The sequence below is a fragment of the Nicotiana tomentosiformis genome, chromosome 6 (assembly GCF_000390325.3).
Source record: "Nicotiana tomentosiformis chromosome 6, ASM39032v3, whole genome shotgun sequence".
Classification (NCBI taxonomy): domain Eukaryota; kingdom Viridiplantae; phylum Streptophyta; class Magnoliopsida; order Solanales; family Solanaceae; genus Nicotiana; species Nicotiana tomentosiformis.
In genome coordinates, this window is record NC_090817.1 from 117,321,604 (window position 1) to 117,338,399 (window position 16,796).

General features: G+C 35.2%; 2 protein-coding genes and 1 long non-coding RNA gene across 3 annotated transcripts; 2 read left to right on the forward strand and 1 right to left on the reverse strand.

Annotated features, from left to right (window-relative positions):
* The first annotated feature begins 1,119 nt into the window (after positions 1-1,119).
* LOC104101332 (14 kDa proline-rich protein DC2.15-like) lies at positions 1,120-1,941 on the forward strand. The gene has a single exon (XM_009608772.4). The coding sequence runs from the start codon at positions 1,260-1,262 to the stop codon at positions 1,647-1,649; it is 390 nt and encodes a 129-aa protein (XP_009607067.1). The 5' UTR covers positions 1,120-1,259; the 3' UTR covers positions 1,650-1,941.
* A 4,067-nt stretch (positions 1,942-6,008) lies between these two features.
* LOC104101333 (uncharacterized) lies at positions 6,009-11,029 on the reverse strand. The gene is made up of 6 exons (XM_018772482.3): positions 10,631-11,029; positions 10,126-10,225; positions 9,405-9,504; positions 8,480-8,568; positions 7,903-8,164; positions 6,009-6,791 (listed from the first exon to the last, which is right to left on the reverse strand). The coding sequence occupies exons 1-6, from the start codon at positions 10,818-10,820 to the stop codon at positions 6,117-6,119; spliced, it is 1,416 nt and encodes a 471-aa protein (XP_018627998.2). The 5' UTR covers positions 10,821-11,029; the 3' UTR covers positions 6,009-6,116.
* LOC138893400 (uncharacterized) lies at positions 6,826-7,668 on the forward strand. Its single transcript, XR_011408812.1, has 2 exons — positions 6,826-6,963; positions 7,572-7,668. It is a non-coding gene; the product is annotated as an uncharacterized lncRNA (long non-coding RNA).
* Positions 11,030-16,796: the final 5,767 nt, after the last annotated feature.

The window sequence follows — 16,796 nt, forward strand, 5'->3', positions numbered from 1 at the left end:
TCTATTTTTTTTATTAACTATGTAAATTAGGGGTGTACATGGAACGGGTTGGTTCGTTTTTTATCAAAACCAAACCAATCCAATTATATCGGTTTGGATTGTACGGTTTTGTTGGATTTTTCGGATTTTTTGTTACATAAATATTATTTCAATCTTACCTTTGTTAAATTTTTTAGAACTAAATATATGTTCAGTAAAAATTAAAAAATTGACAAACATATGATCTATTAAAATATTTTTATGCAAGAATTTTCTTAGTAATTGGAATTTATGAGTTTTGTCAAGTGAAATTGGTGACGAAAATGGAGAAGACATCAGTAATTGAGGAAATCGGATAAGGGAGAAAGAAAAAGAAAAAAAAAGAGAAGAAAAGAAAAAAGAAGAAAGAAAAGAGATAGGTAATGAAAAAAGTAATAGTGTTTGTAATACACTTTAATAAAATTAATGAAAGAACTAATTAATTTTGGTGGATTCCGTTTCGAAAAGGATATATATGGGCCAATTGTGTAACTCTAATGATATATATGGACCAACTATATAACGGCAAGCGCATATTTAATCTAAAGTATTAATGAATGACAAAATTTCGTATCAGTTGATCACAGTGAAAATATGAGGTAGGTCCATAACACATAATGTGCCCAGTGGCGTGCTTTGTCCTGTCGACGAAACACTTGCTACGCCCAAGGAAATTAACTACAAGAGGTCAAAAATACAACCAACTTTTGCACAAACTTACAAAATATTACAACTGGTTCAGCATCATCTGTTTTTTCACTCTCTTCCACTCAATCAAACTTCCAACTTCAACCTCACAATTTTTCCCATGCAAAATATAGATTTAACTTATATATTTCTGGCAGTGTAGAGATCTTTTTACACTATTAATTAATATGTATTATAACTTGTTATAGCATGTAATATATCTTATGTTGCAAATCTCATTTTCAGTAAATACTTACATGCTATCTTGCTCGAATCCTCCAAATAATGTTGTTACACCCGTATTAGATCCTCCAAAAATATTAATGTGCATTATTTTTTAAAGATATGACACAAGTGGGGCGTCACTTTTGGAGAATTTAAATAACATAAGCAATGATCTGTAATAATGTTTTTTAAGTAATCAGATAGTGCAAGAATTCTCTAACATTGTCTTTGTACGTAAAGTTAAACTCTATAAATATAGCTCTTTTTTTCTCATACAAGAGCACCTACCCCTAACTCTAAAAGCCTATCTACTAAAACTCTCTACAGTCATGGCCAACTTCTCCTCCACCATTTTCATTCTTTCCCTTCTCCTTGTTGCCACATTCACTGCTGCTTGTGGTCCATGTAGTGAACCAATCAAGCCAAAGCCATCACCAAAGAAGGCAGCCCCAGCCAATCCTTTTTGCCCAAGGGACACATTGAAGCTTGGTGTCTGTGCTGATGTACTTGGGCTGGTTAATGTAGCAGTCGGGAGCCAAGTGACAAGTCCTTGTTGCTCATTGCTTCAAGGTTTGGCTGATTTGGAAGTTGCAGCTTGCCTTTGCACTGCAATTAAGGCTAATGTGCTTGGAATTGTCAAATTGGATATCCCTGTTGCACTTAGTGCTTTGGTTAGTGCTTGTGCTAAGACTATTCCCACAGGTTTCAAGTGTAATTAGAGAGAGGGAAATGCATCAAGATTTCAAGATTTGCTTGCTTGGCTAGCTAGTCTTGTTTTTTTTTTTTATCCTTATTGCTGAATCATAATTGGGTTGTAAAATGATGTTTGTGTTGTGATTTATCTTTGTATTTGCCTGATTTGTTATCAATGTAGGTTCCCTTTTGTTTTTCATGGTAAATGCTTTTTTTTTTGGTTGTGTGTAAAATAATTTGTAATTTGTGCTAATAAGTAGGTGAAACATTATTCGCCTTGTGAGGTTTTCTTTGTATGAAAATTTTAAGTTCATTGCACTTATGTTATAAAAGATATTTATACAATTAAGTCATTGAGAATGATATTGTATGTAACTCTTTATAATTAGGGATTGTAGATTTGCATGTGCCACTGAAAATGGTAAATAAATAACCATCCTTTGATAATTCAGGATAAATGGTAGCTCGGTTCATAAAACATCTCGCATTCATGCAGAGTACAGGGAAGGATCGTACCCACAAAGATAGTAATGTAGGTAGTACGCTGATTTCATGGTTAAGTTAAGATGAACTCCAATATATATTTGTACAAAATTGTAATGTGTTTGTTACTATTATGTGACTTCTAATTAATTTTTACCCCAACATCCACTCCAAAAAAACGTATATATTCAAACTTAGTGTAAAATTTCTTTTACTCGTCCAGCAACTTAATCATCCTCCTTTTCGATTATTCAACTAATATTGTCATTAATATTTATTGCAACTTGCTTTTTAATCATGACTTTTGCTTAATGACAATTTCTCAGAATTCCCCACTAAAAGGAAAACTGTTGTCCTTAGTAGAGCACGTTTAACAAACAAAAAAGAAAGAAAAAAAGAAAGAGATGAAAAACAGGGTGAAGAGAAGAGGGGTAGCTCTCTACTCAACTATCCAATTTACTACAATAGACTAGCTTGAGAATATTATGATAAAAGCAATTTCGTCAATTACATGTATCATTAACGGCAAATTTCATATGAATTGATTCACGCTGCAAATGGATTGACCGAACATAGAAAAATTTGATAGGTATGTAACATAATTATTTGGAGAAAAAACAATTCATAAATCAAGAGTAACATATCCGTCGACCATGTAACACTTCGTAAATTCGGATTAGATGTGAGCATGTTAAATGAATATTAGTATGACATTTTAAACATGTAAAGTCCTATCGAGATGAGTATGAGTAGAAATAGTTGTTTTGGAATTAAGACAGAGAATGAGGTGCGTAAGATTCGATAAAATCGACATGGAAGGTTCGTCTTTCATCCTGATTTCATGGAATGCTGTTAGGAATTTGAGAATACTCAAAACATGAAAGTTGTATCTATTTAAAATATATTTCTAATGATATATTGTAGAGCCTGAACGGATCTCCGTACAAAAAGTTATGTATATTTTACTGGACAATGCGCAGTCTGCGCGCCCAGCTGTCCCGTGCGTGGCAGCGCATTTGTGGCAGCGCTACTGCCCTTGCTGCGCGTTCAGGTCCACGTTTGGGCCTTCAGCTGTGTGAGAGAGAATCCGGGGGATCGTTTTAAAAGCCCTACCTCGTCCTCCACACCCCAAAACACAAACAATTACTCTAGAAAGGGAAGCTCTCAAGAACCTAACTTCCTCTAAGGTCCCTCCATCATCCAAGGTAAGTTATGATGATTCTAAGTTAATTTTAATTCTTCAACACCTTATTAACATGAGTAAACCCTCCAAACCATTAGATATTCGATTGGGACATCATTATTGAGAAAAGAAACCTTATAACTCGAATTCAAGAGGATTGAACATCAAAAGGTAATATCTTCACCGTCTAATTGATTATAGCATTAGATAAATGATTATGGACTCTAAGTTCATGAGATATGAGTTGATGAGTTTGATAGAAAATCACTAACGGTTATAGGCTTGGGTTGTTGATTGTTGACTATTGATTAAGGTTATTGTTTATCTTATTGGTGATGAAGAAAAATATTGAATATAGTAATTGGAGACTTTAGAATTTATCTAGGAGCAAGAGAATGAGTTATTATGGGTAGAAATACCGTTAATGAGGACTATGAGACTTTATGCCCATCAAGTGCTTGATAAAATGCCTAAGTGACTAAAATATAAGCATTAGCGCTAATATTGATTCCTCTTAATATATATTGACATAGATTATTGTTGAAGGAGGCAACGAACATTGTGATATACTTAAAAATGTCAGAATCAAGGTATGTGAAGCTAACTCTCTATGTTTGGGAATGTTAATGAATTCTCCCTACGCTACGTTTCTTTTACGACGTTACTAATTGTCTCAGAAATATAGTTAAGCCTAGTTCCTTAAATAGTTGTAGAACTTCTTTTCTCTAGCTTCGTAACTCGTTCATGACTTTCATTCTGAACGTTGTGAGCTCAGTGCGTAATCAATATAGACTTGGGTTTATGCCCATGAGTCTCAGTCTAGATTACTCAGCATATCATAAACAGTTGAAGTTCAGTTTTCATAATCAGTTCATGAATACACGTCTCAGTCTAGTCCTATTCTTTCCAGTATCATGCAACTCTATATGGTTGAGTATTTCTCTCAGTTTCTGATTTTAAATCCCTGAATGTTGAACACCTGTATTTGGGCCTGAGGCCGTAGTTTATACTTTATGCATCTTTGGGCATGAGGCCGCAGTTATATATATAGGTATATTGGGCCCGATGCCGCAGCTTGTGCACATATATATTAGGCCTGAGGTCGCAATTTATTTATTCAGATAAACAAGTGATTCATCATTCAGAAGGGGGAGTATTCATATCCTTACTTCCTTTGTTTCAGTTCAGTTATCAGTTATCATTTCAGTTATCTGGTATCAGTTATCAGTTTCAGTATTTACATTTCTTTCTTTTAGTTGTTTTACATACCAGTGCAATTCAAATGTACTGACATCCCTTTTTTCCGGGGCCTGCATCTTGCGATACAGGTAACGATTTACAGGTTGACGATTCAGAGCGCTAAGATTCTCGTACCAGCTATTTGGTGAGCCCCAGTTCTTTCAGGGCATTACCATTACTTTACAATCTTTCATATTTTCGGACAGTCGGTATTTTTAGTACTTCATTATAGGCTTCATACACTAGAGTAACGGTTAGACAGAGTTGCATGCTTTTCTTGTTAAGCAATATTGGCTACAAATATATTTCAGACTTGTGTTAGTATTTCCGCACTTGATTTATATCACTCAGACTTTCAGTATATCATCATGTGTTAGTTTATCTTCCGCATTCAATATGTTATGATATCACATGTTGATTCAGCCAGCTAGTTTATTCGCTCGGTCATATGTAGTCAGGCACCGAGTGTCATGTTATGTCTAGGCTCAGATTCGGGGCGTGACAGACCAATTATGTTAAATTGGGTTGGATCGACTATATAAATCTTAAATATCCATTAAACTTTGTCCATGCCCATTTCATTTCAATACTAAACGAAGTACAACTAAAACAAATTGATCAATAGCTTTCAAATTTCAATTTTCTTTAAAACTTCTTAAACAAAATTCTAAAAGTTACCAACACAACTTCATATTACCAAAAGCAGGAAATGAGTAAATGTGCACTACATGAGATTCCCCACATAAAAGGACCAAGTTGTTTACCCGAAAAACAGATAGAGTTAAATTTATACGCAATTCTAAGGATACGTGGTATAAATTAGTACAAATTGTGAAAGATAAATAAATGTGTATTGAAATTAGTTATAAAAGAAATGAATGCAAACCGAATGAACTAGTTACCCTAAGCCTTCAAACCTCCAAATTAGGTGAAGAACCATTAGTAGAAGAAACAATATGACTAAATACCAAAAGCCAAAAAAAGATAGTATTTGCTCTATTTTCTGTATATATCAAAATGAATGTGTGTATGAATCAATATCCCTATTACAAATGATAACCACTCTTAATATAGTGGGGGAATCTCATTTTGGGTATAATTAAAAATGCATAGTGAGAATCCCATGATATATTAATTAATTAGTTTTTCCTTGATTTACGCCGACATTCTCTCCCCAAGTGCGGTTGTAACAGCTTTTTTGTCCCTTGGCTCGATCTTGATCCCGGCCGATCTCGATCTCGGTCGATCTCGATCTTCAGCTCGATCGGTCTCTGAATCTTCGAGCTCGATCTTGGTCCCGGTCTCGATCTCGATCGGTCTCTGAGTCTTCGAGCTCGATCTTGGTCCCGGTCTGGATCTTGATCGGTCGCTCGATCTCGAACCTGGCAACATATACTTCTCACCATGTCTCGATATCATAATGATAATCCTCGGATCACCACGTTCCAATCTCGATTAGACATACGAATGACAAATTTGGTTTTGACCGTTTATACAAGTATATCACATTTATTTTTCTTTGATCAAACAGTATCTTACTCTTACCAACCAAAAATATTTAATTTACAATTACAACTTTCAGAATTAGTTACTGAACAGGAAGGACTTTTTTAACAATCTCATCACTAAGAGCAGCAATCTGAGAATCAAGACTCTTAATTGTCTCCTCCTTTTGCTTGTCCAAGCTAGCCAAAGCTTCTTGTAACTCAGCTTCAACTTTCTTCCTTCCCTCTGCAATCTTCTGCTCCACTTCTAGTTGAGTCTCTTTCTTCATTTTACTCAATGCTGCTGATATTTCAGCTCTTGCAGCTTTCATAATAGCAGCAGCTTGATCTTCTAATTGCTTCACTTCTGCAGATGTGTCCTTTACACTGTTTAATTTCTCTTTAATGGAAGAATCTCTTTCATCCATGAATTTCCCTAATGGGGAAAAGTAAAGCTTGTCTAAAGCAAACATGAGAAAGAGGAATTCAGCCATGATTATGGGAAGTGTTAAGTTGAAGTCAAAAAGGGAGGCCTTTTCAATTTCTTCTGCTAGTGAAGGTGGTGCTATAGCCAATGTGCTAGCAAGAATTAATGAAATGGACTTGAAATTTGATGGGATGGAGAGGGGTTTGAGGGATTTGGTTAATTTGGGGAGGGGTATTTTGGGAAGGGAGATTTGTGGGAGGGAAAGTTTGAATCTTGGAGATGGAGGGATATTGGTGGAGGAAGATGAAGTGATTATGGCTTTGGAGGAGGCCATGATCATGTTGGCCATGGTTTATTTCTGTTCTTCTGCAAGTAGATATGAATAAAACTTAAGATATTTGCAGTGGAATTTCTTCTTTCTTGAGAGGGTTTGATTCTTGATTTTTTGGTGGTGTTTTGGATGAGAAGACGGAAAGATCTCAGAAAGGCTATCTCAATCTATGCCACAACATGATGAGGCTGAGGTCTTCTTTTGTGTTTCATTTTTTTATTTTTTATTACTTGTTTGTTTTTTAGAGTGAAATTGCCCCCCCCCCTTTCCCCCCCCCCCCCCATATCCTTGTTTAATTAGTTACAGAGTTCTAGTATTGGTCAAGACCTAAACGCATTTAGTATGTACAAAATTGTAGTATTAGTTGGTAGTCTTTTGATTTGATTCACCTAGAGTGGTCTATAAGTGACTAATCTAAGTATATGTAAATTTGAAAAGTCTTAAAATTTAGAGCCACAAACGTTATGGATTCATAGAAGATTGACTAAGCTACCGGAATTTAAGTTACATATAATAATAGCGAAAAAAATTTACACCATCAAGTTAGTTTTTAACGTGTGATAATAGGTTAGTTAACATCTTTACTAGATTACTGATTGATGTTTATCATATGATTTACATGTAACTACATCTTAAATAGTAATTGTGTAAGTATTTTTTACAAGTGCGTAAAACTAAGCTCTTCCAAAATACTTGTGGAGATCCCAAGCCAGATTGCAGAAGTTCAAGTCTGATGATAAATGGATTTGTTCTTTTCACTGACCAAGTGATACATTGATATTTGTGTATTTCCGTTCTTAGGCAAGAAGGATGAAAATCTGGATTTGATTACACTGAACCAAGAAATGGCGTAAATAGAGAGGAAATGTCGGGGCTCTTTAGCACAATCCCAAGATTACATGCCTAACACCAAGCAATCATGTCTACACAACTAATTGTCATCTGCAAATGAGGAAATGGAACAGATGCTAGCAATGACTAATCTTCTATGCAGAATTGGCTTGGACACTGAAATCAATGGAAGTCAAGTTTGGAGCTTCAGCCATAGGTGAATGCTTTCCATTTCACTCTCCAACTCTCTTTGACATGTGCAAACAGTTATTGGATTCCAGACTTTCAAAGATGCTGGTTATTCGTTGCTATCCAAGTCCCTTGATTCCATAAGAAAACCATCGTGTGATCTCGATGCACTCCTTTTGCGTGTTATTCTCCACTCTGGGCTTGCCAATTTGTAGGGGAACCACCCTCTAAACAAATGAACCAACCTGGATTCACAATTGGCGACAACACCCCTGTTATGGTCATGAATATTGTTTTGATGGTTCCCTAAGTCATGTTGATGATGATTATCCTCTTGTTCGCCTTTCCGCTGTCTGACTTCACAGCCTTTAGATCTGCAAAATGCATTTTCCAAGATGGAGTGATATTATCTAAACTGCTATAACAATGCCACTATGCTAGAAAAATTCATATATATAGTTAACTTCTCCAGCATGCAGTTTTATAAAAGTATGCATTAAACCCCTGAAACACTAAGTCCATTCTTTCTCACACCAAGTGAAATGGGCAGAGGCTTACTTTAGCATGATAGCAAAGAATAGCATAAAAGACATGGTAAACTGCAATATTTCTATATTAGTATCATGAACCAACAAGTACCCACAAAGCAAAAATAATTAGTAGGATGAAAGCCAATATAGAGAACTTACATACTAGGTTCATTATCGTTGCGGTCCTCTCTCTCCGATCGTGTCTTGACCAGATTGTAACTAATGGAGACATGCCTCATAAAACTAAGCTGCAAGTCCAAAAACTTCAAGCATTAGAGCATTAAGGAAATATTCAAACAGTTCCACTTGATAGCATGTAACAGAGATGCCTTTTATAAAGGAAAAAGAATTGCATCTCAAATGATGGGAAGCCAGGCATCCATCTATAACCTCTATAAAATTTATACTTGTAATGTACAGAGTTCTCTGCTTTTGCAAATATTCAGCTTTTTAATATTTTGCAAGTATTTCTTAACCCCAGGATGGAAAAGAAATTGCTTAATACTCATAAAAGCAAAAATGCAGATCACAATGGCTAAATAAGCAGCCTAGTGACAGAAACCACAGCCTCTGTTAGTCTATCAGTTGTTTATGTTTGGTCAATACACCATCATAAAGGGCATTAAGCAATTCTAGTAAATCAAAGTATCCTAAGTTGTTGGGGCAGAATTTTGCAGTTATGCTCTGAGATTGTTTTTCGCATTCTGTTTATACCAGATATGTTGATCTGCACAATCCCTCCGTCATGGATTTGTCAGCTTGAGAGGCTAGGGGTTAAGTAAATCTTTTTCTATTCAAATGAGGTTACCAAATGGAAGTCATAACTAGCGTTGTGGTATGAACTCTGTTACATGATAACTAGGCATCAGAACCTGCATTTTACATGTCTCTCTTGGGACTGTATTCACCTCTTTTAGTGAACAAGAAATGGCTGTGTTTTCACATTGAGAATTATTTGCAAATGAAGATGTATCAAAAGGGGCTTAGCTTCTTACTTTCCAAACGGATCCTCCTATATCAAAGCAACACTCCTACAATAGATAAAAGCAATTTCCCTAAAAAGTCCAATGAATTGAGAAGAAACCTTATCACCATCCTTGATGCGATAAGTTCCCAACAAATCACTATCAGTAAGTAGCTTCGTCCCGTCGTAGCTCAAGCAAAAATGCCCCCACACATGTGACCTGCAACAGTACTATTATGAGAATTCATCATGAATTGGCAAGTTTTACGCTGGAAAGGAAGTGAATGCTACACTACTTATGGGGTTTGATTTCTCTAGTTAAGATGATATATAGTGGAAAAGCCGGTAAATTATGTCAGACAGAAATCTGCTTCCACGACATTCTACCATGTTTATATAAAGTAACAGCATTCAACTGTTAGGTCCTTTCAAACAGAGTGATCTTTTTCAATTGTTCATAAGAGAGACAAGTTGAGTCATGAAAAAGCTACAAACGAAGAAGTTTAGTTGCTAAAATAAGAACCATAAAGAAATTTAAATAGGTGAAACAGATGGAAAATAAAAACTGTACCCCTTTTTCAGCCAACAATCTAATACAGGCTGATAGCTGTTGCCTTGGAACACTTTTCATCAGGAGACATGGGAAAAAGTCCTGATGTCAAAACTTCACTTGGTAATGCTCACAAAAAAGAATTCATGCAGAATTGTAGGAAATGGCCCTATGGTCTAATAGATGAATTTTCAACTACAACTCCTTGAACCTACTACCCCCAATTCCCACCCCACACACATACTTGCGCGTTTTTTATATTTGCAGCGTTAACCTGTGCAATGTACATACCATGAAACCTTGCCTGTTCCCGTCTTTGGTAAATGACTAAAGGCAGCTTCCACCGCCTGCTTAAGCTCTGCCACTGTCGCATTCCTTGTTACTTTAATATCTGCACAACACTAAATTCAATTGATCACAGACCATTTGGTCAAGTAATACATCAATGCTGGTGCATAATGGGCGGATCTAGGCCGTACACAGAAATTGTCCCACTACCTTTACCTCGAACTATATACAGAGGTAAAAAAACTGATTTTGCCTTATATATACATTGTAATTTTTCGGGGGAGGAACCCTTCCGCCCCCTAAATCCGTCCCTGCATATATGTACACACAAACAAAATAAGGAAAAACAAGGAAAGAAACACGCGCACACATATACAGATATATTCTAAGGGCGCGTAAACACATCAATTTCAGTATCATTTGAACACACCGACTCTAACTTTGTCTATACAAACCAAAAGGATCGATTTCACAATTCAAGTAGAGGAGGAAAATAAGAAAAAATTACCAAAGGAAGAGCCATCTAATTTGAGGACAGTGAGCTTGAGGGGTTCCTCAGGTAGCTTGTTATAGGACAAGCTCTTTTTGGGGATGTTATCAATGAGCAAGAATGGTGGTACTACACAAGACAATGATGATCCATTCCTTTGAAATGAATATCTAGGGCTAATATCTTCCTCCCTCTCTAAAACTTCCATAACTAAAACAGCATACAAGTACTAAAATTGTAACTTTTTCTACTTCTAAATTGATTCATATCACCATTTTAAAGAGTTCTTCTCTTTAGATTACCTAGTTTGAGCGAGGTTCCTTTTCCTATAATTATTAATATTATTACTATTGTATCTTTTGTGATTCTTTGGTGCAGATTTGAGGTTGTGGTTGGCTTATGTGGGAGGAGATTCTTGGAAGAGAAATAATTGAATTGCTTTCTACTCTCACTTTGTGCTTAACGTTTGGTGCTTTCATGTCAGCGGATCACGCGCCATAGATGGAGCGTGCAGTAATTGAGAGACAAAATTTAGGACCCTCCACATACCCAATGATATATAACAATTGGACAACGACGCAGCGTATATATTTGCTTTTCAAAGTGGAAGTTATTGTACTATTCTGGTGGAATAAAGTTAATCATGTGTTGATATTCTCTTTATCTTCTTTGCTTTATTGAACAAAAAATATTGCCCAGACAAGATTGCTTGAGTGCAACAACCATTAATTTCAAGTGTCTCATTCAAGCTAACCTAAACTAACATTATAAATATTTGCCCTTCTAGCAAAATTGAAATTGAGAAAAACAAATTAACATAGATGGTGTGTTTTTGGAACGAAGAAAAACCTTTTTTCCAGAAAATAAATCAATTTCTTGCCGCAAAACAACAAATAATATTTTCCTTAAAAATTATTTTCCATTAAAAGAGTATTTGTTTTCGCTTATATTTTTCCTTAAAAATATTTTCCATTAAAAGAGGATACTGATTCCTGAACAATAAGTCCAAAACGGGTTGTTGTGCACTACTATTATAGCTGGTATGAAATACGCTAAATGAGGGAACTATATTTGTGGTAAAATGGAATATCCGAGAATATTTTACTAACTGTTCCACTTTTTTCATATTGTAAATTATTACTTAAATCCATTTTTACCATACAGATAATAAGATATACATACACATACTTTCGTATATATGGTAAATGTAGTGAGAAAAATGTAAACATAGTGGTGGAACGTTAATAATTAATTAATAGGAAACAATATCACATGAAAATCTAAAATTTATAAATAGTTAAATAAATTAGAATTATTGAACATTTTTGAAAATTGTATAAAATACTTTTTATTCGTGCATAGAGGCCAATTTTTTTGAGACTTCAGAGTAGATTGTTATAAATTGACTAATTAGTAAGAAATTATGATAAAATGTGCATCCGGTTCAAACAATAAAATGAGAAAAGGAAAGAAGATCATGGTTTATCAACTAAACTAAATGGTTCCGCAAATCAATATTGAATTTCTCTTTAGGAATTTAAAAAGAAGATTACAGAGATTGTGCTCGAGAAAAAAAGAGGGAAAAAAACTAAAAATTATAAGCAAAAGCTCTGGAATTATAAGCCCTTTTATAATCGACCTAATTTAAAAAAAAAAATGAAAACAAAATATTTACTTAGGTCGCTTGTTTTATATACGACTACTTATAAACCTAACTCAGGTTCAAATTGATTTCTTTAAACTATAAAATCGTGAAGACACAACACAGGCTCTTTACCTCTCTCTCTGCTTCTTGCTTCGCGCATTCGAAATCTGGAACTTATCACTAACCCAACTAATTAATTATCCAAATTTCTGCCAATTAACTCTACTAAAAGGGATAAACTGCTCTCTACCAAAATGTTCTAATATTCCTAGGGGATTAATTATCGAATCTGACCATAACGCTAGCAAACGAAAGTTGTCCTTCAGTGAAATCAGTGGGCAAGTTTTGATAAAGAAATGGACTTTATGTCTAACTTAACGCTCAACGTTAGCTCCTGAAGTGATGATAGCCTAAGTCATATAAAGATGGGGCTTTTAACACATTTGGTTTGGTCGGTCCAATAAAAGTACGGCCGCTACCAAATACATAAAACAAAATATACATTGATTATGTATATAAACATATATTATATGTACATTATACATTAATATAGGCTATTATTTAATTTGGGAATCGGCTACACTGTATTGATTTCCCTCTAAAGAGAGCAACTCAACATAGATTGGCGGGGGATTTGCATTTCTACCCAGTTTTTGGGTCACCTTTTAATATATACCCGCTTTGTAAAAACAATTGCAAGCGTACCCACTTTTCGGGTAACTTCAGACAGGCCTGAAGTAGCAAATATTTATGTCTAAAGTTTGAACTTCAGAATATTTTGCCTGAAGTGTAGCCTTATCAAAGCAAAATTTCATATATTTTTACTTGAAGTTTGGCCTGACTTGCAAAAACAATCACGCAAACTTCAGTTCATAGTGCAATGGAAAACTTCAGTTCAATAATTGCTGAACTTCAGCAATTTTGACTGAAGTTTTTGTTTTGTAATTGCTGAACTTCAGCATTCTAGGAGCTGAAGTTTGTTTAGTATCTGCTGAACTTCAGCATTTTAGGAGCTGAAATTTGTTTAGTATTTGCTGAACTTCAGCTCCTAGAGGATGCATTTCAGTTCAATAATTGCTGAACTTCAGCAATTTTGGCTGAAGTTTTTATTTTGTAATTGTTGAACTTCAGCATTCTAGAAGTTGAAGTTTGTTTAGTATCTGTTGAACTTCAGCATTTTAGGAGCTGAAGTTTGTTTAGTATTTGTTGAACTTCAGCTCCTAGAGGATGCACTTTAGTGCTTGGGTCCTTTTGGGTAATATTCCAAGTAGTCAACTTGAACTTCCCATCGTCCATCCTCATACCAGGAAGGAAGGTATCAGCGGGTTCATCAAAACTTTGCCATAGTGGCTTCCCTGATAAATCATCAATAAACCAAGTTTCCTGAATCCAAGAGATTCGCTTTATGTGAAGAAGATGCACTAGTGCCTACTTGTGTTGAGAAATATGAGTTCCTTGACGAGTCCAGCACTTTGAATAATAATATCACCTAGAGGAAAGAATAATATCACCCAAAGAAGAAGAAGAAGAAGGAGGAGGAGGAGGAGACGAAGAAGAAAACGAAGGAAGAGAAGGAGGAGGAGAAAGATGCCTGAAGTTGTTTAAAAAGTGGGTACAACTTTAAAAAAAATTTAAAAAGTAGGTATAGTTTAAATGGGGGCGACCAAATAGGGCGCCCGTGCAATTTTTACTAAATTGGCCTTTAGCTCAGTGTTGAAAGCTCCCACACAAACCCCGTGTTTGAAGTCTATGGCAATTGAACTTGAACTCTGAGAGACAAAGAATCCATCATTTATTAATGGTACGTTGGACCAATATATTAATATCTGTGAGTGAATAAGACTTTGAGATGATAGATACTTTGAACTAAGTTGGATGGTCTAAGTCCATGCCAATGGGAAGTTGTTACTTTGAAAATCACTTTGTTGATAATAATTGCTAGGATATATGGGACCTCTTGTAGGGGATATTGATATATGAGAGCATTTGATACTTTCTTTCTTACTATTGAGGGTATCCTATTCACCTTTAAAACTCATGGGACCATTGTTCATGGAAAGATACGACAGAACTTGAATAAAGACGAATGTTGCGATAAGAAGTGGGTAGCTCTAGTGGTAATCACTCTCCACTTCCAACCAAGAGGTTGTGAGTTCGAATTACCCCAAGAGCAAGGTGGAAAGTTCTTGGAGGGAGGGAACCGATGGTCTATCGGAAAAAATCATTGAATATTTACACATATTTGACTGTAAAGTCAGTTAATCCGTAAACATCAAATCTTGTATATATACGCAATGGGATTTACTTGTAAATCAATGGGGCACGCATGCATGTTCATTGCACAAGAACGTATTCCCAATATAAGTGCTATGTACCTTACTAAGAGGGACTCAATATGAATAACTTAGAAACTTTTGCTCGTTTTAGCCTCACGATTAATAGTTTGGTTTGCCAAAAAAGGGTCAGCTGATTGTGGGATTTTCTCAAAGCTGGCTAAGGTCTGTCCCTACAATGATATCAAATATGGCATTTTACTGACAGCTGTACCACGTTGTGGACAAAAAAAATAAAGAAGTGGAGATTGTTGTCATGAATAATTTTTTGGGAGTTTTAAGTATAATTTTTTCTATGGTCTTTGAGTCTAAAACAATTAAAAAAAGGCTTAATTTTAATATTTAGTTAATATCTTAGCGCACTTTTGATAGAAAAATAGGGACATCAGTAATCAAAACTGACCCCAAAAGATTAAGTCTTGGGAGACATTTGACTTCTTTTGATGATAACAACTCATTTGGGCAACAATGGGATCCATGACTTCATCATATGATATGTTCATCCCCACTAAGGTCAAGTTAATTTACAGTCAAATTCTTTAGTTTATTGAATATAAATTTCAGTATGCTAAATATCTGTAAATGCGCAGGTGTTATAATTTGACCGATATCGGCATATCATCTAACTAATAGTACTCATGTTTAATGAAAACATATACTAGTAATAGATAAATTTGAATCTGCTTTATCAAGTCAATTGGGGCTCGCCTCATATATGAACTCATCAAGTTTCACTTCAATATGAGTTGGATTCTTTAATAGAACTTGATAGGTAAGAGCAAGGGTGGCAAACGGGCGGGGCGGGGCGGATATGAACGGATCGAAAACGGGTAATTTAAAAATGAATAAATTATCCGATCCGACCAGTAATTGAGACGGATAAAAACGGGTTATCCGACGGATAATATGGATATTCATATTATCACTAGCTTCTTGAATATGATCATTTATGGGAGAATTCCTAGCTAGCGTTTGGCCATAGATTCCCAAATTTATTCTGAAAAATCTAATTTGAGTGAAGTTTGGTTTGAAGATGAAAATGTGTTTGGACATCTGTTTTGGGTGAAGTTTGGTTTGGAAAAACATGAAACATGACTTATACCCACAAGTTCTAAAAATTATCACAAATACCCAACAGTACCATTATCAATAACATTTATTATAATATCGCAAACCATAGTCCTAAACATAAATAAATTTGATACAAAATTATTATTTTTATAATGAACTACATGATACACTATCAGATGACCAAGAAGACGAAGCAACATCGTTACAAAATAATAAATGGTGGGCTCTTTTATAAAATACAAAAATTTGAGGCAATTTTAAAAAAAATATAATAGTGATATTTTGGCCCAAAACCAACTGGTTTTGGGATTTGGGATTTGAGATTTGACCAAAATATAGGCAAAATCTATGGCCAAACATGTGTTTGCCAAATAAAACCCAAGTTTGTTTTGCTAAAATCTATGGCCAAACGGATCCTTAATCTCCCAAAACTTGAGGAACCCCCAATTAATACTTTAGAAATATAAAAGTTATATGCACGGGACCACTTTGTGCCAAAGGTAGGCCTAGCACAAATCTGAAAAATAAACACACCATTATATCGCATTCCATTCCCCCTTAAGGAGTAAATAGTCTACATAATACGTATATTTATCCTACAAAAAAATGTACACAGAACATTAATAGGCGTCACGCGGGGTTATTAGCCCGCTGAACATTTGGATAAGGCGGACTAATGGACTTATTACGCCTATGGTATTAAGCCTCCTAAGTTTGCGTGATGCATGTTCCTAAAAAGGGTTTTGGTTTAGCTCTATCCTAGGTCGACTGAAAGAGGGTTTTTCTAGACTGGTCTTCTCCTAAGCGGACAATTTGATTGTGAAAAGCTCGTGACTGTCGACTGCACCGCTGATCGACTTACCCACGAATTTTTTCCTAAAAATTATTTTTTGAAAAGTGCATGGCCACAAACCATGTAACCGCTAGGTGTGTGCTTAGTGTGAGTTTTCCAAAAGTTGAGGAGGTAAAAACGAAATGACAGTTTATAAAAGATAGCAATTATAGTTTATAAGAAGTAGCATATAATCACATCAAGCAATAAGCAGAGAGAAACATTCACAAAATACAAAGGCGTTTTTATTAACCTAAGTTTGTTATGGTTTAAAACCTAAAATCTTTAGCGGAGTCGCCAAAC